Raw genomic sequence first — 20,350 nt, 5'->3', positions numbered from 1 at the left:
CTCGCATGTATCATGAGGCAGACCTGGTTTTAAGGAACTGCTGATCAGTCATAATTAGATATAGAACTTAATAATCTTTTGCTTGGTGTCTGGGTTTGCTGAGATGCTTTTCCCAGTGAATTGCTTGCAGTGCAAACCAGATGCTGTCAGTGGATGGTTAGACCACCCTTGTGTTCACTAGACAAGGGAATTTTGTCCACTGTTGGCATTAGCAGAGACTTTGAACCACTCCTTTCCCTCCCCACTTTGTGGACAGTGGTTGGCTCTGCATTCTGATCTTGGGGTAGCTTTGTCAGTCTCTGAGCTGTCTGCCAGCAACAGACAGGATGGAATCTCAGGTGCAGCTTTTGGCTGCTTTGCAGAAAAAGAGAGTTTGGTTTCTTGCAGCTGATCAGAGCAGTGAAGGCTCTCTCTATAGTGAGAAGCTGTCTTGTGAGCCTGAATGTTTGTAAGCCAGAGCTCTGGAGTGACCTGACTCAAGCAATCTGTGGAGGGTGTCTATCTGGCTTCATGCTTGGAGTAGTCCTTCTCCTGTGCTATCACCCTGCCCCCTGGCTTTTGTTGCAGGTAGAGGCCCTGATCCGCAGGACAAGCCAGACACTGCAGCTGCTGATCGAACATGACCCTGTCTCCCAGCGACTGGACAGACTGCGGCTGGACTCTCGGCTCCCAGTCCACATCAAAACTCCCATTTCCCCTCGTCCCATTTCCCCTCTGGATATCAAGGAGAACCTTGAAGGAACGCTGCGCCGGCGCTCCCTCAGGTACGAACCCAGGAAGAATAGCCTCCCAGCTAGTGCCTCTCGCGCCAGAGTGCCAGGCCCTCTAGAAGCTGCCCCACTTCAATAGCCTGGGGGTGCAGCACCCTGCTTATAGTTCCTGTTCAGTTGCTCATGTTTAGCCAACTCTGGAGCTTGGCTAAGTGCCTGGAGATGCAATAAGTCCAATCTTGATAGGAACTGTTGCTCCAGCCAATGGGCCCTCTGGTTCCCTTTGCAGTTCTTTCCCCTTCAGGCTGCCAGGTGCAGTAGTAGTGATTTGTTATTACAAAAGCTTAATGATGGGCTGTAAAAATTGTGACCTCTTAGAAACAGAAGCCTGAAAGGTCCAATTTCTGAGGGACGTGACTGTGCCCTGCTAAGTGAGGCCTGAGACTGCAGCTCTAGAAAACCCTCCCTTCCCAGCCTGGGTAAACCCCACTCTGCTGCCCTTACCTTGTGCACACTGCAGTTTAGGTGAGTCTCTCCCTGACACCTGAGCCCTCACTTGGAATTAGAAGTAGCTTCTCATCTGAGGTAGTGCCACTGATTAGGTGGAAGGCACAATCTTTACTATCCGATGTGTGGCTGGGAAAGCAGCCCAGCAGTGAGGCTGCTCTGGCCATATCTGGTGGTAACTGTGTGGGTGGGTATGTGCTGCAGGACCTTCCAGCTTAGGAGATTTCACAGTTCTGCAAAGCTTGATGGCTGCCACTGCCATGGGTTTAGAGTAAGTAACTTCCTCAGCAGCGTCCCAGATCTTCTGGTCTGCTTTACTCCTCAGGAGAAGCAACAGCATTTCTAAGTCTCCTGGTCCCAGCTCCCCGAAGGAGCCCCTCATTCTGAGCCGAGACATCAGTCGCTCTGAATCCCTGCGCTCCTCCTCCAGCTATTCCCAACAGATCTTCCGGCCTTGTGATTTGATTCATGGTGAAGTACTGGGGAAAGGATTCTTTGGACAAGCGATTAAGGTGAGGGGGGCAAACCTGGAGGCCTGTGCTTGACTGTAGCTTACAAAAACCTGAAAACACGACAGCAAATCCCAAGTGACTTTTTCCTCTCCTCTCTGTCATGCTTTGGTTCTTGGAACTTAACTAGCTCTTCTGGCATACCCATAGTCTTCTGTTCTCTTTCATTCACTTAACTTGAATGTAGCTAATGTGAGAGATGGATTAGACTTTGCTGGAGGGTTTTTCTGCACCCTGAAACTGCAGCCTGGCTTGTATATCAGCCTGGTATACTGCACGTGGCTGTATCTGGTTAGCCCTCCCATGTGTGGGTCAAACCTGCAGGAGGAGTGGGAGAGGGGAGTGGGGTGGGGGGGAAATCCTCATCATTGCATAATGCATTGTCTTTCTAAAGATGCCCACTCAACTTCCAAATCCATTTTTGGATTTGTTTATTTTTATTGATATTGGTTATTTCCTTCAATGCAAGATACATCTGGGCAGCTTACCTGTCAAGGAGTGATGAGCACCATCTTCCTCTGCTTCATCATATGTAGTGGTTCATATACTCTGCTACTCCTATAGTAATCTGCTGTGCTTTGTTGGGAATATGAGTGCTTTGTAACCTAGACTACACTGTTTTCAGTCCTTGGTATATGGTACCTGTACTAATGGGCATATCTTTCTTCTTCTCTGCTCATAGACAAATATTAGGCCAGGTAAGCAAAACTGTTTTTGTCTGCAGCATGTTTTGCCATCTGCATCTCCACTGAGTTACAGCTCAGAGGCATTTTCCCTCTGCTCCACTGGCTAATGGTGGTCCCATTTTGATGCATGCGCTGAAGAAACCCCCTCATTGAGATCCATAATTGCACTAATCTTATTTAGTGTAATTGATGCAGCAACTTATGAATTCCACATAGCTTCCCTTCACCTCTTGTCAGTATGCTTTAGACCTCTCTGATGTCTTCTGGCTGGAAGGTGTGTTGTGTCTTGACATGCTGCTAATGTTTGGATGCTTTACTTAGGATGGGAGCATTGGAAGGGACAATGTGTGTGTATTAGGCACCCTGTCTTGGGCTTTCAACCTAGCACAGAATAATGTCAAATTCTTCAAGGTTGTATATAGTACGCAAGTGCAGGGGTCTTTCCAATAGAGCATGGTTTTCCAAACTCTGGGCCAGTGGTCCCTTTCCAGGCTGGCATTTGTTTTACAATTCCTCTCCCCGAGACCAGAGGAAAACTTATAGTTTTAAAGTTCCGGGAGTGACTTGCTGTGAAACTTCACAAACATATGAAGACGGTTCCTTCCATGTGATGGGTACATCTGTCTTGTGAATAGATATTTTGAGACTGAACTTGGGGAAATGGTTGCTTTTGTACAACTGACAACTGTGAAATAGTCATTCTTGATGATGTGAAACCTGACTGATAAGAGGAGGGCAGTGGGATTAGACATTTTTAAGTTTTCTGCAGCTAATGCAGTTACAAACTCTTGACTCTGAGTTTCTGGTTAAAGCAAGCTGCAGGGCTTTGCAAAGGCTGGGTCAGCACTACTGAGCTGTACAGTATCTTGGTTGAATGAGGGTGGTGGATTCACCAGCAGAATTCTATTCTGCTGGCCCTTTGGGTCAGCAGAATAGTCTTGTAGGTGGGTCTTGTGTTTCCTTAGATGCTGAGGTAGAAGGTCTGGAGAGATTCTCCTGGATTTTACAGTCAGTGTAAAGTCTGAAACACAAGAACTATAGTTTCTTTTGAGCTTCAGATGGGAGGCTGTGTGGGACTCTGTATTCAACCCACTCCTGCCCTGCCCTGTGGAAACCCTGCCTACTCTTGCATGTTTTCCTTTAATTGTATCCCTTTCCCATCTGCAGTGACATTCATTCCCATTTCAGTTTTGCACCAGGGAGAGCTTTCTAGCATACTTATTCCAAGCCTAAATGCAAGGGGGCTTTCCCCCCATGCCACTAAGGGGAAAAAAATGCAGTTTTCCACAAATTCCCCTAAGCAAAATTATTTTCATGCTACGTACAGAGCTTGCTCCCCCCTCCCATAGACAGGTTAGCTGGGCTCCATAGAATCCTGGTTCACTTCCATCCATAGCTTCTGTGGATGGAAGCAGCTGCTCTGTGTGTGGTCAGAACATTTATCTTCTACTTCTGGAGAGAAGATGGTTGTTGAGGTGTCCAGAGATCCTGGCAGAGTCGAGTGATCCACCTAAACAAGTGGTGCTCAACTTTTTGGTGGCATGAGCTGGATGATTGGCATGGGCCTGACTGGGGTTAGCATGCCAGCACCAGGCCCTATGCTGCCCTCCACTGTCAGACTGAGGCCTGTGCTACCTTCACCTCTGTGCTGCAGGATTGCCCCACATGCCACTTCTAGCAAATGCTTTTATTGCTCCCTGCTACCAAATTCTCAGACCTGTAGGGAACTCTGTAGGCTGGATGGCATGGCTCTGCGGGCCAAGCACCCCAACCTAAGCTGAACTGCTGACTGAGCCAACAAGGGGAGAAGGTCTGCAGGGTAACTTGCCCTGTGATTCTTCAGAGTTGGGGTGGTATTTTACCTTGGAGATCTGCCATTCTTGAGTTTGAGGCTGGATAATGCAGTGCAATAAAGCCATGAAATATTGGGTGGGGCTGGTGGCTCTTAGGAAGTGCCTGGCACACTTTTTGGGGGCACTTAAGGGCCTGGTGATATGACCCTGTGAGGCCATGAGACTTGTAGATGCATCTTGCCTGCCAGTGCTTTGGGAACCTCATGGCAGACTGCAGTATGGGAACTTGATCACCGCTTCTCTGAACTAAACAGCCTGTGCCTCCCAGCACAGCCTGGCAAAAGAGCAAGTCTTCGACACCATTGAGCAGAAACCAGAAGGCATCAAGGAATCTGGGGAACTTGGGATGAATTGCTTAGCTGCTCAGCCTGCCTCACAGTGTCACTGGGAACGTTGCTAGTAGAGTGTAAAGCTGATAGGCCTTGTATGTCATGCTGTATACATGCTTAATGGTGTCTGTGCAGTCTTGCATGAAAATTCCAGGCACGTAGGAGTGCAGAGCTAATGCTAGTAGCTGAGGCTGTAGCATCCTCCCGAGCACAGCCACATTCTGTGCTGGTTGAAGAGGATCACCTACTGAGGTTTTTAGGTGGCCATATGGCATAGCCCTTAGACAGGCCCCGAGTTGTGTTTGTACCCATTTATCACTTCTGGAATCCTTTTATTTTATTTTTATGGCAAACCTTTTGTTTTCAGAGCAGTTCCCATAACTCCTTGGATCCTGCCTGAATGGCCTCTTCTCTCCATCTCCCCACTTCCGTCCTATACCCTTGTGCCCCAGTGGTTTGGGAAGCTGTGCATGAAAGCATCAGATCTCCACAATCCCTAGTCTTTTTCCTGCAGAAACAGTATCTGTCTCCCAACAGGTGACTCACAAAGCAACAGGGAAGGTGATGGTGATGAAGGAGCTGATTCGCTGTGATGAGGAAACACAGAAGACTTTTTTGACAGAGGTAGGAGCAAGGTCTTGAGCGAGGACAACCGAGCCATTGCTTCCCACTGGGTTGGTTGCCCACCTCCCTGCTCCCACTGGCATCCTGATCCTGGAGTAACATGTTGGTAATCCTGCAGGCACCAGGCCTGCTAAGGGGAAAGATCATGTGAGAGAGAGAACACATCTGGCCAGATGCTTGCCACCATTAAATATGACTAATTTAAAATAAAAGCAGACATAGATTAGACTCCCAGTTCATTCATTTTCCATGCTAAAAGGCACTTTTAGCCTAATAGGCTGGGCAATCTTTTAGTGTAGGTGTACTGGCCTTGTCCCCCAAGGTTTTACAGCTAGTGTTGTGGAACAGAAATATTAATGGAAGGCTCAGACCTGAGTGGTGTGCAGTTTATAATACATGCGAGAGGCATTCTTGACCTGTTCCCTTGGTGCCTGCTTGCCAAGTTTCCAAAGTCAGACTTTGTTTGTAAATGCAAGGGACAGGGCAGCAGAGTCTGGGAGGTCCCTTCCAATCCTGTGTTCCATGTTCTAAAGGCAGCCTCCAGTTCATCCTAATGCTTCCCTTCCAGCTACAAGCACATACTAGCTGTACCGTAGAAGTCCTGTCCCTTATGCTGTAACCAGGGCTTGGTGTGCTCTCCTGGAATATTGGGAATGGGCCAGTTTGCTAAAAGAATGAAGGGGCAGGAGGGGATCCAATACCTCGAGGCTGGGCTTGGTGGAAGTGTAATGTTTTGCCAGCAACTCCTAGAATGGAACAATTCCCCTTCCCCCAAGGTGAGGATACAGAACTTTAGTGGGGCCCACTTGGTCTCAGGCTGGGGTGTTTGTGCCTGCACAGGTGAAAGTAATGCGCAGCCTGGATCACCCCAATGTCCTGAAATTCATTGGCGTGCTGTACAAGGACAAGAAGTTGAACCTCCTCACCGAGTACATTGATGGCGGGACACTGAAAGACTTTCTCCGCAATGCGGTGAGTGCCTTCCTGGGTGTCCTGACAGATCTCCAGCCAGGGTGTAATACTGCCTGCACAGCATTGAATTCAGATGGACTGTCCTGCGGGAGCTCAGCAGTTCAGGCCTTGGTCTCTCCGTCTCCCCTTGGAAGCCAGTTTCCCTAAAGCAGGGGGAAGCTGTCCCTCCTCTAACTGGTCCTTGGAGAAAGTACCTCACTCTGCAGGGCTGTGTTATGTTCCCCAGATGTTTAGTCTCCCTAAAAGGCTGGCACCACCTGGCTGATGTGACCATTGAAGGTTCCTTGTCTTGCAGGACCCATTTCCCTGGCAGCAGAAGGTCAGCTTTGCCAAAGGAATTGCCTCAGGAATGGTGAGCCAGAACCCTCTGATTGGGAGAGAAGCAAACTGCCAGGGGTTAGGGCTAACAGATGTGACAGTGCAATCTGTAATGGGCTGAAGAAGCTTTACAATAGGCAGAGGTGTACGATATGTGCTGAGGGCTTAAGTCCCAAGGGCTGTGTTCATGGGAGACCTGCTAATGCCATTCTCTTTCCTCTGTTTCAGGCCTACTTGCACTCTATGTGCATCATTCACAGAGACCTGAACTCTCATAATTGCCTGATCAAACTGGTGAGTTGTGCCCTGGAGTCTGGTCCCCTGTCTCCTATCCTCTCTCTGACTTCTTCCATGTTATGCTTAGCTTTCTGCAGCAACTATACATCTTGCCGTCTCCCCACAAGTCCAGGACTATCCCTTATACAGTTGTATAGCATTTCTGTTAGGCTGGGCAGTCTGGCTGGGACATAAGCCTGGGAAGGACTGTTGTACAGTTTGCTTATCTTGCTTTCACCTTTTCCTCCATCCCACCCCTGATGAATTGTTTCCCTCTGCTTCTCCACCCTGTACTGCTCCAGAGCTGTTCAAACCTTGCACTCTGCAGTTGCTGCTGTTCCTCTGATTCTACAGTGCACCGTGTTCACTACCGTCCGAGATCCATAGGGGCACTCTCTGCATAGTACTGTAGCCATGGAATCTCACCTATGAGTTTTGTGTCTTCAGTCCTGTCTGTGTGTTCACTTAGCCAGAGTATTGGCTGAGCTTTGTGGCTTCAAACCCCACAATCAGATCTGGGCAGAGTGAGTTTCCTGGGAAAGACTCCTGGCTAGAATGAGACAAACTGGATGGAAAAAGCCAAATGTGTTGGCAACTGTGATCAGGTTTAAATGACCAGTTAGATAACTCCCTTGCCTGCTTGTTGGACTCTTCCTTCCTTGTCCACTGGGTCCCCTCTCCCTTCTTTTTCCCACTTCTGTCAGCAGGTTCCCTTGTTTACTCCACTCAACCACTTAGCTGGAGGAGGCTTCCTCACAGATACGGCTCTTGCAGTGCTGTCATGTGCAGTCTACAAGTATTGTGTTTCCTGGCACTTTGCTAATGGGCCACTCTGGGGAAATGCTGAGAGCACTCAGTTACATGTGATTAAATCCCTTGGGTAGGACAAGACTGTTGTGGTTGCTGACTTTGGTCTCTCTCGGCTGATCGTGGAAGAGAGGAAGAAACCCACCTTGGAGAAGCCATCAGCCAAGAAACGCACCCTGCGCAAGAGCGACAGGAAGAAGCGCTACACTGTGGTGGGGAATCCGTACTGGATGGCCCCAGAGATGCTGAATGGTAAGCTGCCCCTGTTGGAGCAGGTGCTGGGTCACTCCAGGCATGAGGTAGAGTTTATAGGAATAGCAGAAATTCTGGCTGTTGACTGTACTTAAAATTGTTAGCTGCCTGGAGCCTCAGATCTGCTGAGGAGTGAGCTGATTTCAAATATGGAGATATGCTGGCCCACCTCTGCTTTGTGTCTCAGTCCTGCTGAGCTCCTGTTGCCTCCCATGCTCCTGGCAGCAGTGAGGTACAGCTCCCTGCTGGCTGGCAAAGGCAGTGGTACTAAAGTTGCCCCAATTCCAGATTTTGGTGACAGCAATAGAGACTTAGAGAATGGGATCTGACCTTAGTTGGATCAAATATGATGGTGTGTCTCTGTTCTGATCATGATGTAGTGAACTTTGTAGTCACAGCAAGCAGGTCTGTAGGTCAGAGCTGTCCTCTAGCTTGTTAGACAGGCCCAGAGGGGACATGAGGGGCAGCCACCTGTGACTGGGTTCTCCCAGGCCTCAGGGTGAGGAGGGGAATAACTGACTGAGGGCAGATCTTTGGCACAGAGGCTTGACATGTGTTAAGAGTAGACATGGATTCCTGATGGGATGGTCTGCCCATGCAGGACCTGGAGGAACAGTCATCTCAAACTTCTCTAGGGAACTGGGCCAGCTTATGACAAGGTCACAGCAGGAAGACAACCAGCCCTCAAAGCCCAGCAAGGGAAAACGGGGAACTACTTATGCTCCAGGCAATATGCCTTGATTCCCTTTGACAGCAGCCATTCTGGTGCCCTGGGAAAGGAACTGCTCTGGGTTACAGCCTTGCCTCTTCTCCCCCATCCTCATTCTATTTTTTGTCTGCTTGGTGCCACCTTATCTGTGCCCCTGCTCCTCCCCTGAGGCCTATGTGGTAGGGACCTTTTGGAGCAGGGCAAATCCTTAACCACTTTAGTGAGGCAGAAGAGAGGAGATGCTGGCATGCTAACTTGCATGTACTGGGCACCTGCCAAGAGAATGATGGCCCATGAAGCACAGTAGAGATTACCCTGATACTGCATCCTGAGGGGAGGCAGGGCTGCTTCCTTCACAGAGGTGGGCTGGGCCCTGCCATAATGCCAGGCTTGGCTGGGGAGGCAGAAGCCCTGCAATATGCAGGCTGCTTTCACCAGCCTGCTGACTGCTGTTGGCTGAGACCTGCTTTCTCTGCCTCGGAGCATTGCTGTCTGCAGAATTTAGTGCCTTTGCAATCAGTGCTGCAGAACTGGGCATTCAGCTTCCTCTGCAGACAGCTCTTAGTCAGTGACTGATGATTGATGTGCATGGGCAACAGCTCACCAGGGCTGATGCTAATAGCTGCTTGCTTCTTGCTGAATCAGGGTGTCCCTTCCCCCAAGCACCTCTGGAAGCAGGCTGTATCACAGACCTTCTTGAAATACACGGAAGATGCAAGGTGGGCCCCTATGGTGGTGAAGAGCTAGGTAGGCACAGAACAGCTATGGTAGTGGAAGCTTTCATTCCAGCCCTCTGTGCATCCTGTCCCATCTGCTTGGTAGGAGGGTAGTTCAGGTTCCAAGGTTCATCCCATTCCCACCCTGTCTGCCCAAGGCCAGTAAGATGCCAGTTATGGAGATGGCTCTTGTCATAATCAAAGCCACCATGCAGCCACTGGATGTTAGTTGTAGGTCCTTGGCCATTGAGGATGGATTCAAGTGCCCTAGAAATGCAGCTCTGCCTCTTGGCTATCTACTGTGTCACAGAAATTGCCACAGAGACACTGCACCTTTTGCTGGCTAACTCTGCTGCCTGGAATCCTCCAGGAAGTGGCCTCCCTCTGCCCAGAGGTGGATGCTCCCCACCTCCTGCAGTGGCTTCCAGAAGGCTGGGCGCTAGTAAGTGAGTTTGTTGTCTGAAATTAAGAACAGCTCCCATTGATGATGGGCAGACTGATGGCTGCTCTGGTAGACTAGGACCCCCTTGTTGGCATGGAGGCTCCTTTCTTCCATCTTGCCCACCCTAACGGGGATGAGGGCTTAGCTCTGCAGAACATCCCTTGAGTGTATCTGTGGGCAGGGCAGTCCAGTCTCCCTTCCATCCTCACTGGGGTGCTGCTGAAAGAGAAGGATGCTACCTTCATAGAAAGAACAGCTGCACTGAGCACCTTGGACCCCTCGCTGGCCTGGCTGTCTCTGCCCAGAGCACTAATTTGTCTTCTGCTGATCAGGGCCTGGGCTGGTATGCTGTGGGTGCCAGGCAGATTGCCTGTCCCTGGGAGTGCCAACTCACGAGGTCTCCTGTGTTGTCTCCTGCAGGGCAGAGCTATGATGAGACCGTGGACATTTTCTCCTTTGGGATTGTTCTCTGTGAGGTAAGGCCAGGCTGTGCAGAGCCGGTCTCGTGAGGTGTTTTTGAAAGCTGTTTGTTCCTGCAGCCTGTCCTGTTCCTGTTCTGTCTTTTCTGCCCCGGGCATTAGGGGAGGCAGCTCTGTGTGGCTGAGCCTGGGGCTCCTGGCACAACTGCACTGGAACTGGGACCAGAACTTGGAGTTTTTCCTGCCTCCCCCATCTCTTCACTCTCCATAAGCAGAGGGATGAGGGGGTCTCTGCCATAATCCCTTGGTCCAGTGGTAGAGCTCCCTCCCTGTACTTGGGAGCCAGAGCTGGAGAGGGGATGGGACTAGCTGGCTTGCTTTAGTGCAAAGATCTCCTGAGAGCCGAGATTCCTCTTCCCTCTCTCTTTGTTGCGATCTTAACTTGCCTGCAGCAGGGAGACCCCGGAGCTGGGGGTGCTTGCTCCTGCCAGGTATTTTGGGACAAGTAGGGCTTTGCAGTGACCTCTCCTCTCAACCTTTGAGCTGGGTGGGGTAGAGGGGCTTGTGGCAGCCTGACAAATAGCTGAAGCGGAGGCCATTCCCCCATGGGTATGGGGATTTAATCATTGAGGACAGCATGTATGCACTGCTATTGCCTGCCTGTGCTAGGGCATTGAGACTGTCCTGTCCTTGCTGGCAGCAATCCCCTAGGGAGGAAGTGGGCTTGGCCTGCCCTTCGCCTCCCATAGGAGATGTACTGCCAGGCTCAGCTGGCACTTTGGGGTGGGTGTGGTCCTTGGGTTGCTGTGGATGCTCTGCTTGCTCTATCAGGTAAGCAGCTCTATTCTAGGGCAGGTGCTGGTGCCATCCTAGCTCACCCTCTTGTTGCTGGTCACTAATGCTTCCCTGGGGTCTACTACCCTCTTGGCAGCACCAGAGAGTAAGTGGCTTCCTTCTCTCCCTAGATCATAGGGCAGGTGTATGCTGACCCTGACTGCCTCCCTCGCACACTGGATTTTGGCCTCAACGTCAAGCTCTTTTGGGAGAAGTTTGTCCCTGCTGACTGTCCCCCAGCCTTCTTCCCGCTGGCTGCCATTTGCTGCCGACTGGAACCGGAGAGCAGGTGGGCTGTGGGTTGGCATGGGTGGACGTAGCTCTGTTCAAGTGCCATACCTCAGGATAGCCATAGAGGGAGGGCACTCTCATGCCCCTGTGCTGGAGCTAGTATTGGCAGCGGGTGCTGGCCTGTTTCCCTGTCCATGTGGGCTTGGACCTGGGGGGATGCTTCTCTGCATGCAGCGTTCCCATCCCACTGGAGCAGCTCTGGTGTTGCTGCCCACTCATGTGTGCTGTTGCTCTTATTCCCAGGCCCCCATTTTCAAAGCTGGAGGATTCCTTTGAAGCCCTCTCACTGTACCTGGGGGAGCTGGGCATTCCTCTCCCATCTGAGCTGGAGGAGCTGGACCACAATGTGAATGTGCAGTATGGGCTGAGCCGTGACAAGCTGCCAGCAAACAGCACCTAGGCAACCTGTCCTGCTGTGGGTGCTACTTCCACTGGCTCCTGTGTGAGCAGCAGGTAGGGAGAGGCACTTCAGCCACTTCCAGGGCATTCAAGGGCACCACGCCACATGCTTGCTGCATCGCCTCCCTTGTGACACCTGTGTGCTCCCTCTCCTCGGCCTGTGGGTTTGCAGCGGATTGATGACACGTCTTGGAAGTGTAAGGGACCATGTCCTGCCAGCCGCGCTGAGGAGGTTGCTCCACACATGCTCCAGGCCCCACTATCCTCATTGCTGTGGTGGATTGAACTTGACATGTGACTGTAAGCTGTGAAATCATCCTGGCCTCTCTGCCAGGAAGGGAGTTGCTGTAGGAAGCCTCCTTTGTTAGGAACTGTGTTTTTGGACTAGGCCCTGGCAGGCCCCCACCCTGGACCACTGCATAGGAGACCTGTTGAATTCACTACAACGGAGAGTGCATCTCTGCCCGGCTGCCTTGCTTCCACCCAGTGTGCACTGGGGATGCTCCAGAGCTGGCCCCAGGCTGGGAACTTGGCTCCTTGTGGAGAAGCTCCAGGAACTGGAGCACCTCTATTGCAGTGGCCACCTGTGGGTAACTCTAGTGTCTTTTCACACCCCCTGCAAATACCTCAAAGAGCCATTTGGAAACACTACAGCCAAGCTCTGCTCTGCAGTACGATGCGGCTGAAGCTAAGATAGGGCCAGCAACAGGCCATTAGTCTGAGCTGCTCAGATGCCACCTTCCTCTGAATCAGTCTGCACAACTGCCTTCCAAGTCCCAACCCCTGTGAAATACACTACAGCTGGGAGTGCATTCATTGTTATCCTCCAGCGCAGAGCATGGCCCAGTGCTCCCAGCAGCTCCCTCATGCCCTGACCAAGCAGGGTACAGCCAGAACCCAGCTGAGCCAGTGCAGTTGTTGAGGCTTTTGGGAAGGGGAGGTGACCTCTTGCTTTAACTTCACCTTCTTGTAGAGGGAGCTCCTGCAGATGCTGGCTGCAGAGACCAACTCCAGTGCTGTTGCCCTCTTGACTTCTACCTGCTGCCTGTGCTGGGAGCAGGTGTCACTTGCTGTTACTTGGATCCCTGCAGGGGCTAGAACATGGTGTGAAATCCTGTGTGGAGCAGATGTGGCTGCTAGCACTGAGCGTGCGGTTGTGTCCTAGAAATGGTGGGGCCTTCCCTGCCGCCTGTCGGGGGAGGTCTGTGGCTGGGTCCAGTGGGTTTTGGGTATTCTGACTGAGAGCGCTGGTCCTCTGCTCCTCCCGCGCTGGACTGTGAGGGGGAACTCAAAGGAGGGCAACTCGAGCGCTTTGCGGGTAGGAACATGAACTGTGTGACTTCAACGGTTGTTCTCTGACTAAATTAAAAGCAATAAATGTACCCTGTGGAACCATGGCTGTCTCCTTTCTCGAGTTTTTATAACTAAGAGGAGGTGCTGCTTGCTGGGCACCTGGCCCTCTAGTTCAGCAGGGCAGACATGCCTGGGAAATCCTGCTATTTGAGAAGGTACTTGAGAAAAAGGCATGGAGAAAGCTGGGCGCCCTTGTGCCTGGCCTGAGCAATACCCTGACCTCAGAATTCCCGTGTCCAGTGGAACAGACCAAAGTGAAGACGGCTTCTCTGAAGCCTGCCCAGCGCAGTGCTGCCTACGAGCTGGGATGGGCTTCTGAACAACCCTTGGTACGTTACCGTAAAAGGGGCTAATGACACCCAGTGCTCCTGCATCTTGAGATGTACAGCTGGAAAGTGCTCTCTAGAGGGAGATCAAAATCCAAGTGTGGCTGTATCAGCTGTGAAGCTGGCTCTGCTGCTGGGTCCTGCTCTCTTCCACTGTAGCCTCCTGACTTGTTCCGTGCCTGCATCAGCTTCTCCAAGCACAGAGCCAGCGGCCTGGGCTTGACCCTGAGCAGCAGTAAAACAGAATCCCTCGCATCAGATGAAGAAAGAACAAGGAGGGATGAAGTCATCTCTCTTGGAGCTAACCTGCTTAGTCACCACCCTTGGCCTGGGCTGGAGCTGCAGGCAGCTACTTTTCAGGAACATGGCTTTTCTAAAATGGGACCATGCCAGCATCCACAGTGTCACCTTCCCAAGGGACTGCTTCCCCCAAGGGCTGGGTTCTGCTTAGGGCTGGGCTGGCTCCTTTGCATTGGCCCTGCTGGGGAAGAGCAGCCATGAAAGGACCAACCAGCAAACTAGTCTGCTGCTGGCTGGCATGGGGCTGCAGGCCTCAAAGCTGGCCAGCTAGTGCAGCTCGCCCCCTAAAGAACACCCAGCTGCTCTTGTGCCCCTCAGTTACGGCATCACTGCTTATCAGCAAGTTCAGGCACTACAGTTCACGCTGCCTTTCATTCTCTGTTAAGCTTTAATACAAGGTGGCACAATCTGCCCCATCTCGTACTCATGAGGTATTTAAAACATTTACAAAGAAATGGTATTCAAAGGCGGTAAAAATAACCAAGCTTCAGTATTTTTCCCTCTTTGAAATAAATGTTGACACTAAAACCTTTGCTGTTACATGCTGCGTTTCTTCTACCCTCAGTTGTCACGCAGAGGGCTAGGAGAGCTTACGATGGCTTGAACCCTGTAGGCTGGCAATGGCTGCAGCTCTGCTTAGCTCTTTGTAGGTGTTCAGGGGAGTTTATCACCTAACTACCCCCTCAACTCCCAGAAACTAAAGGCCTTTGGCCATTAAAGGAGATGGGGTAGCAACTCCCCTATCAACCTGCCTGTCGGCTTTTGTTGCATAGATGTGGGAGGCTGGGTACAGGAGCCAGAGCCCAGGTCGCCAATCCTGCAACAAAGCTACTGTGTTGTGTTCTGCTTGCAAGCAGGTTTGCTGAGTGCTTGCTGTGCTGGTCCTTGCTTTCCTGCCGAGCTCACGCTGCAGCTGGCTTCGGCACGGTCAGGAAGCAGCCCTTGGAAAATCTGACAGGAATTCAGAAACAGGTACAGGCACCCAGGGCTTAGCATGGTTTCTGCTTGCACTGCTCCTGTCCTTTGGCTTGCTTGATCTAAGTGCTTTGGCAGGAGTCCCAGCAGACAGCCCATATGGACTCTTGAGTATTGGGAGAACCAGCACAGGAGAGTGAGAATATGTCCTTGGCCCTGGAAGACCTTGATTTGTTTTGAGTAGCGTGGGGAAATCTGTTCCCAGAAAGCTACTGGAGCACTACCCTAGGCCCAAATGCCTTCTGCTGCCAGTCAAGCTGTCACCTTCTGTTTAACTGCTGCCTGTTCAAATGACCTCTAGCTCTCCCAGGGTGGGGGGAACTGCAGTGTGACCCAACCACAGGACAGGGGAGGGCCTCATCCCAGCTACCACCCATGAGAGGGAACCGCTTTATTCCAAGTCTCCATCATCTCTGAGTCAGGGCAAAGGTTTCCCCCTTAGGATTCCAGGCTTAAATGCAAGTAACAGCGTGCACCGTTCCCTACAGGACAGGAACAGTGAAGAGGAAGCCAAGACCATGCGGGGGTAATGGAATCTGGGGCCCATGGCAGGCCTGGCCTCTCGCTCCAAAGAGAAAGGAGCGGAGCCATCAGAAGCCAGCTGGTGCTTCCCCAGCCCCTGCTGTGCCACATCTGCAAGTCCCGTCTATCCCTGGCATTCACCAAAAATAAAACAAAACACAAACAGGTTCCATGTCCCCAAGTGGGAGCCCAGGGGCTGGAACTGTGGTAGGTCCAACCTGTGTCACTGTGGCCTGGCTGCTCAGGCCCCAGGAGTGCCTGCCTGGCCCATGAGGGGCACATTGCCATCCTGCGTCTCCTCCACAGGTGTCTGGTTGGTGTGTACCTCAATTGTCTTCTCATCCACCAGCTCACACACGGGGTTGGTGAAAGCAGAGAGTGGCAGCGTGATGCGCTGCATTTCCCGCTCCTGAGCCTTCTGTTCCTGCTGCGCCTTCAGATCTCTCCCCCTGCACAGGAAGTAAAGGAGACTGAGAGCCAGTCAGGGCACAAGGAGGTGCAGCAGAGAGGAGGGTGCTGCTGTTGTAACCCCTGCAAGCTTTTGCAGTGAATGTAGATGAGCTGGGCTTCCCTTCAGCCCCTGCCATCACACCAGGCTCTGATCTTGGCAGCACCAGAGCCAGGTAGTAGGCAAGCTCCCCGTTCTGCCCAGGCTTCTTCCTGCAGTAGTAGCAGTGGGGATGTGAGACCAGCCCTCCTGTGTTGCTGCAGTGGAGCTGCCTCCCAGCCTGAGGAGCTGACAGGGTGGAGGGGGCCTGAGGTTCTGGTCACCACCCTGGCAGCATCTCCCTTAGAGCTCAGTGCTGCCTTGAATCAACCTCAGTGGGAAGAAGGATTCTTGTGCTGCAGCCTATGGTAACCCCTTCCCTGCACTCCTGCTCTCCAAATCTGTTACTTAAAGGATGTGTCCTAGCTTGGGAAAGGGCTTGTTCTGCTGGACTGTGGTCAAGTGTGAGGCGATCTGCACAACAGTGAGCACAAGGCAAGCTCCAGCAAACTCTGGTGGGAGCCTCCATGCAACCCAATGCCCTTCCCTGTCTTTACTCCAGCTCCTTCAGTTACACTGGTTACGCTGCTCTGGCGTTTCCTACAAGCTCTTCCCCGAGGATTTCCCTGCTCTCTGGAATACAGCGTGGGCTGACTGACAGTCCCTTGAAGAGTCTGCTTCTGTAACCCAGACTAACAGAGAGGCCGAGACCTGCAGTAATGACTGTGCCACTGAAAGGTCCAGCCTTCACTGGTGTCAGTGAACACATAGCAGAGTGAAAAAACTACCCCATAGCGCACTGATGGACCTGGGAGCTCTGTGAGCACTAGTGAGATGAAGCTTCTCCTTAGCCCCTGGCCACCTGTTCTGGTCAAATGGTGGTGGCAGACAGAGCTGAGCAGGAGGGTGGCTGCCTAGACCTAGAGAGACTCCAGTCCTTACCTGAGAGCCCACAACCTCCAAGCAGTGAGGGGAGCACTACAGAGCAGGAGCTGGGCTCCTAGGAACATGCAGTTGGCTAGAGCTGACTGCTTGGGTAAAGGGCATTGTGCAGAGGGGATAATCCCTCCCTGCTGCTCTAGTATATCTAGACAGATTCAAGCATCCCAGGCTTAGGCCATCCCTGACAGGCTGAGGACGCCTGAGATCTGTATGAAGCACTTCTGTTCTCTGAAGATAGCACAGAGGCTGAGCTACAGCTCTAGTAGTTAGGCAGCCACTCAATTATCCGGCTGAAGACCTCATCCTGCTAGGTCCCGAGTAGCTGTAGCTCCCAGGATCAAGTGCCATGGGAATTGCAATGACAGGCCCATAATGGGGAAGCGCAGGCAGCAGGAGGCCCCTTTCCCCACCCCCAGGCACTGTGCCTAGCAACCGCAGCATAAGCATGGCAGTGAGATTTCCTAGGCTACAGAAAAATCTCACTGTGGAAGTGGTAACGACTCCACTAGACACTATGAAGCACAGTGGTAGTGTCTCAGGCATGGCCTTCTCTGACATGGGGGCAATACCTGGCTCAGTCCCTAGTTATTTAAATGTGCTCCTTTGGAGTTTTGACCGGTGCCACAAGTGACAACCCACACAAGCTCCTGGGAGCTGAGGAGTCACTCACCTTTTGTAGATGTAGCCCAGGACAATGCCAGCTCCAATTGAAATGATTATCACCATCATCATGATCCCCAGTACGTAGCCTGTTGGGGGAAGGGGGAAGACAAGAACAGGCAAAGTGAGGAACAAGGCAGCACTTTAGCCTCTAGAGGCATCATTCTGTGGGTCTTGGTGGTGGTACCCTGGGAGCCAGAGGGTGGTTGAAGGCAGTCATACACACCTACGGTCCCCAGGTCCTCCTTCTCCTTGGACTTCATCCGGACTCTCTGACTGATCCCAATGACAGGCTGTACAGCAGCTGCCTCGCTGCGTGATGGCAAAGTATCAGCAGATTCAAACACCTGGTCTAGCTCCTGAGCGACCTCAGCTCCATCTGTACGGACTTGAACTGCTGTGGAAGTGGTGGCTGTTAAGGGGGAAAAACAGATCGGCATAAACCAGTTATTTTAAAGTGATATGCCTAGTAAATGAGGCAGGAAACAGTTTCAGACTCAGAACTGGGGACCTTGAGCGACCTTCAGACCGACAAGCTCTCACACTTCCTCTTAGGTGTTGCTACAGCTGCTCCCCCAGAAGGAGAGTGTGGTCTCCCCCCTGCACTTCTACTGCTGCTGGCACTCAAAGGAAGTAATCAAAGACCCAACCCAGACAGAGAGCAGAGGTGAGGCTGAAACCTGGGTGTCTTCTTGTTCTACAGAGTGGTATTTGAAGGGCCACCCAGTAACTCCATGCATCTCTACAGTTCAATATACAGAGAAAAGTCGAGGCGCTCCGAACAGAAATGAGCAAGATGATCAATAGCTCCATCTTCTGCCCTCTCAAGAACCCTCCCTCTTTCTTGCTCTGTTTTATTCCCTCCTCCCTCAATCTTCCTAATACAGATAGGAGGCCTTTGTGGAGGGAGCTGCCTCCCCCACCCCTTTCCAGCCAGCTACTGAACAGCACTCCCTGAAGACCGAACTGTGATATGATGGGAAAGGGAAGGCAAGAATTCACAAGGGAACTGCAGATGGTTAAGTCTTATCGTGCTATAGTTCCACCATCCATCTCTCCTTCCACAGCCCTGACAAAGGTGGAAAAGGACAGCAGCTCAGGGCACTGGAGTCTCAATTTTTTTGCTAGCCATCGGCTTGTATAAATAACCTTGAGAAGTATTATTCACAGGGCTCGCCACCCTTAGGCCCCATTTCAAATGGCCACCGGGGAGCAGTAAAGGGCATACCAGGAGGACTGGTGCTTCCACTGCCTGGCTGGGCCAGCTCCACACAAAGGGGACTCTGTCTCAAACCACTTTACTCCGGGTATGACCAAATCCCACCATTTCCCAAAGGGTCTCAGACCCCTCTGCTGCAGACGTCCCTGCCTTGAGGTTCTGCAGCAAAGTCCACATTTGATGCGTTGGAAGCGATGGGGGGGCTTAGGAAGGGGCAGGAAGCAGGGGTCACTGCAGTAGGGCATGGCTTTGCACGGGGACTTTGGAGGTGCAGAGCCCAGGCTGGCCGTGGGGAAGAGAAGCAGTGGGAAAGCCCTGGCAGGTAGGTTTATTCCACTGGCACCGCAGCCATCACCTAGCGTGGTGCTGAAGGGTTGGTTATTGCCCCTACCCCGCAAGAGTACTCCCCAGACCTAAGGGAACTGATGGCTTTGAATAAAAGCCCTCCAAAAGGAAACGCATGGCCTGCTTTGTTCTTACCAAGATGCAGCCAAGGCAAGAAAGACTAGGATGGCTGGGGGAAGGCCAGCATCCCTCTCCTGCCTTGGGATAGGGGAGCTATGGGCAAAGACAGTGCAGAGGGATGAGTGTGGGCTGTCCTGGGAACGGGGCAGGCAGATGGATGGAGCCGGGGGCACAGGCCACAGTCTGTGCTGTGGCTGCTGGAGCACTGCCTACAAAACAGCTTCTCTGACACGCCGGTGCCCACACCCATTACTGCTGCTCCAGTCTGGGACTGAGATGCAGCAGAGGGGCTCCGAGGTGCTGACAAGAGACCTGCAGCTCCGAGCCAGGCGTGGCGGGCTTTCCCGGGGGGGCGGGGACGACTGATGGGCGGAGCCAGGGGATGCGCCTGGCCCCGCCCCGGTGTGACGTTAGCTGTTTACACCAGGTTCGCAGGGCTGGGTGACATCACCCTAGAACAGGCAGCCCGAGCCTTGGAGACAGCGCGGGCCAATCGCGACGCAGGGGGCGGGGCGGGGCGAGGACAAGCACCCTGCCCACGTGCGGTGCGCCCGGCCCGGCCCCGCCCCGCCCCGCTCACCTGGGCACGGGCCGATGGCGCAGGGGCTGCGCTCGGGGCCGCCGGCAGCGCCGCGCACGTAGCACCAGGGCGTCGCGGCGCCGTCCGGGTTGCGACAGCTGCTGTGGTTCTCGGACACTGCGGGGCGGGAGGGGGAGGGTCAGGATCAGTCCGCGCCGCGGGGTCCCGCCCGGCCGAGCCCGCACGTACCGGTGAGCAGGGCGGCGCCGGAGCCGCGCTGCACGTCCAGCCAGTTGAGGCACGGGGCGCCGCCGGCCGCGCGCTGCTGGCCGCCGCGGTACGAGACGCCGGAGCCGCGGACGCACTCTGCGGAGAGAGAAGCGCCGCCGTGCATCGCGCCCCGGCTGCCCCCGCCCCGGCCCCGGCCCCGGCCCCGGCCCGGCCTGGCCCCGCCTTAGCTCACCCACCTTCGGCGGCTCGGGCAGCGGCCACTAGCGCGGCGCCCAGCACCAGCCAGCGCCACCAGCCCGGCATCCTGCCGCCGGGCCGGGCCGGGCCGGGCCGGGAGAGCGGCTCCCCGCGCTGCGCTGCGCTCGCCCTGCCCGGCTCCGCTCGGTAAACAGCTCCGATCTGCTCCGCTCCGCCCCGCCCCGCCCCAACGGGTCCTAGCGCGGGAGGCGGGGAGCGCCCGGCCCCACCCCCGGGCTGGGCCCGGGCCCGCCCGCGGGGCAGCGGGTCTGGAGCTAGCGCCGGAAGGCGCGGCCACGAGTAGCCGGGGGGCACCGCGGGGCGCGGCGGCGAGACCCGGCCCAGCTGCTCCCCTCGCGGCTTCCCCCGGACGATAGGCCAGGACCCAGCCGGGCAAGGCCTGAGCTTCCTTTCATGTCTTAGAGGCAGATCTTAGTTACTGAACTTAGTGGAGGCTACT

At 53.4% G+C, this 20,350-nt stretch overlaps 2 protein-coding genes across 6 annotated transcripts in view; one reads left to right on the top strand and one right to left on the bottom strand.

Moving 5' to 3' along the window:
- Positions 1–13,048, top strand: part of LIMK2 (LIM domain kinase 2) — a 36,571-nt gene extending 23,523 nt beyond the window's left edge. For all 3 annotated transcript variants that reach the window (XM_006266983.4, XM_014593652.3, XM_006266984.4), the window contains 10 exons: positions 568–764; positions 1,543–1,729; positions 5,132–5,218; positions 6,059–6,190; positions 6,486–6,542; positions 6,737–6,802; positions 7,669–7,843; positions 10,131–10,186; positions 11,095–11,252; positions 11,498–13,048. In XM_006266983.4, the coding sequence (XP_006267045.1) occupies positions 568–764; positions 1,543–1,729; positions 5,132–5,218; positions 6,059–6,190; positions 6,486–6,542; positions 6,737–6,802; positions 7,669–7,843; positions 10,131–10,186; positions 11,095–11,252; positions 11,498–11,654 (1,272 nt within the window). In that variant the 3' untranslated portion in view covers positions 11,655–13,048. The remainder of the gene's footprint in view (positions 1–567; positions 765–1,542; positions 1,730–5,131; positions 5,219–6,058; positions 6,191–6,485; positions 6,543–6,736; positions 6,803–7,668; positions 7,844–10,130; positions 10,187–11,094; positions 11,253–11,497) is intronic.
- Positions 13,049–14,001: 953 nt separating this feature from the next.
- On the bottom strand, positions 14,002–20,020 carry PIK3IP1 (phosphoinositide-3-kinase interacting protein 1). 3 transcript variants are annotated; one of them, XM_019493648.2, is made up of 6 exons: positions 19,890–20,020; positions 19,672–19,788; positions 19,483–19,599; positions 17,445–17,630; positions 17,229–17,307; positions 14,002–15,578 (listed from the first exon to the last, which is right to left on the bottom strand). In XM_019493648.2, exons 1-6 carry the CDS (start codon positions 19,954–19,956, stop codon positions 15,371–15,373), a joined length of 774 nt encoding a protein of 257 aa, XP_019349193.1. In that variant the 5' UTR covers positions 19,957–20,020; the 3' UTR covers positions 14,002–15,370. The 3 variants fall into 3 exon arrangements, with proteins under 3 accessions (XP_019349193.1, XP_019349194.1, XP_059569248.1); XM_019493649.2 differs by lacking the exon at positions 19,483–19,599 and having other exon boundaries at positions 19,890–20,016; XM_059713265.1 differs by lacking the exon at positions 19,672–19,788 and having other exon boundaries at positions 19,890–20,009.
- Positions 20,021–20,350: the final 330 nt, after the last annotated feature.

Source organism: Alligator mississippiensis, chromosome 10 (genome assembly GCF_030867095.1).
Source record: "Alligator mississippiensis isolate rAllMis1 chromosome 10, rAllMis1, whole genome shotgun sequence".
NCBI classification, from domain to species: Eukaryota; Metazoa; Chordata; order Crocodylia; family Alligatoridae; genus Alligator; species Alligator mississippiensis.
The sequence above is the reverse complement of the archived record's forward strand: the minus strand, read 5'-3'. Positions and strand labels throughout refer to the sequence as shown.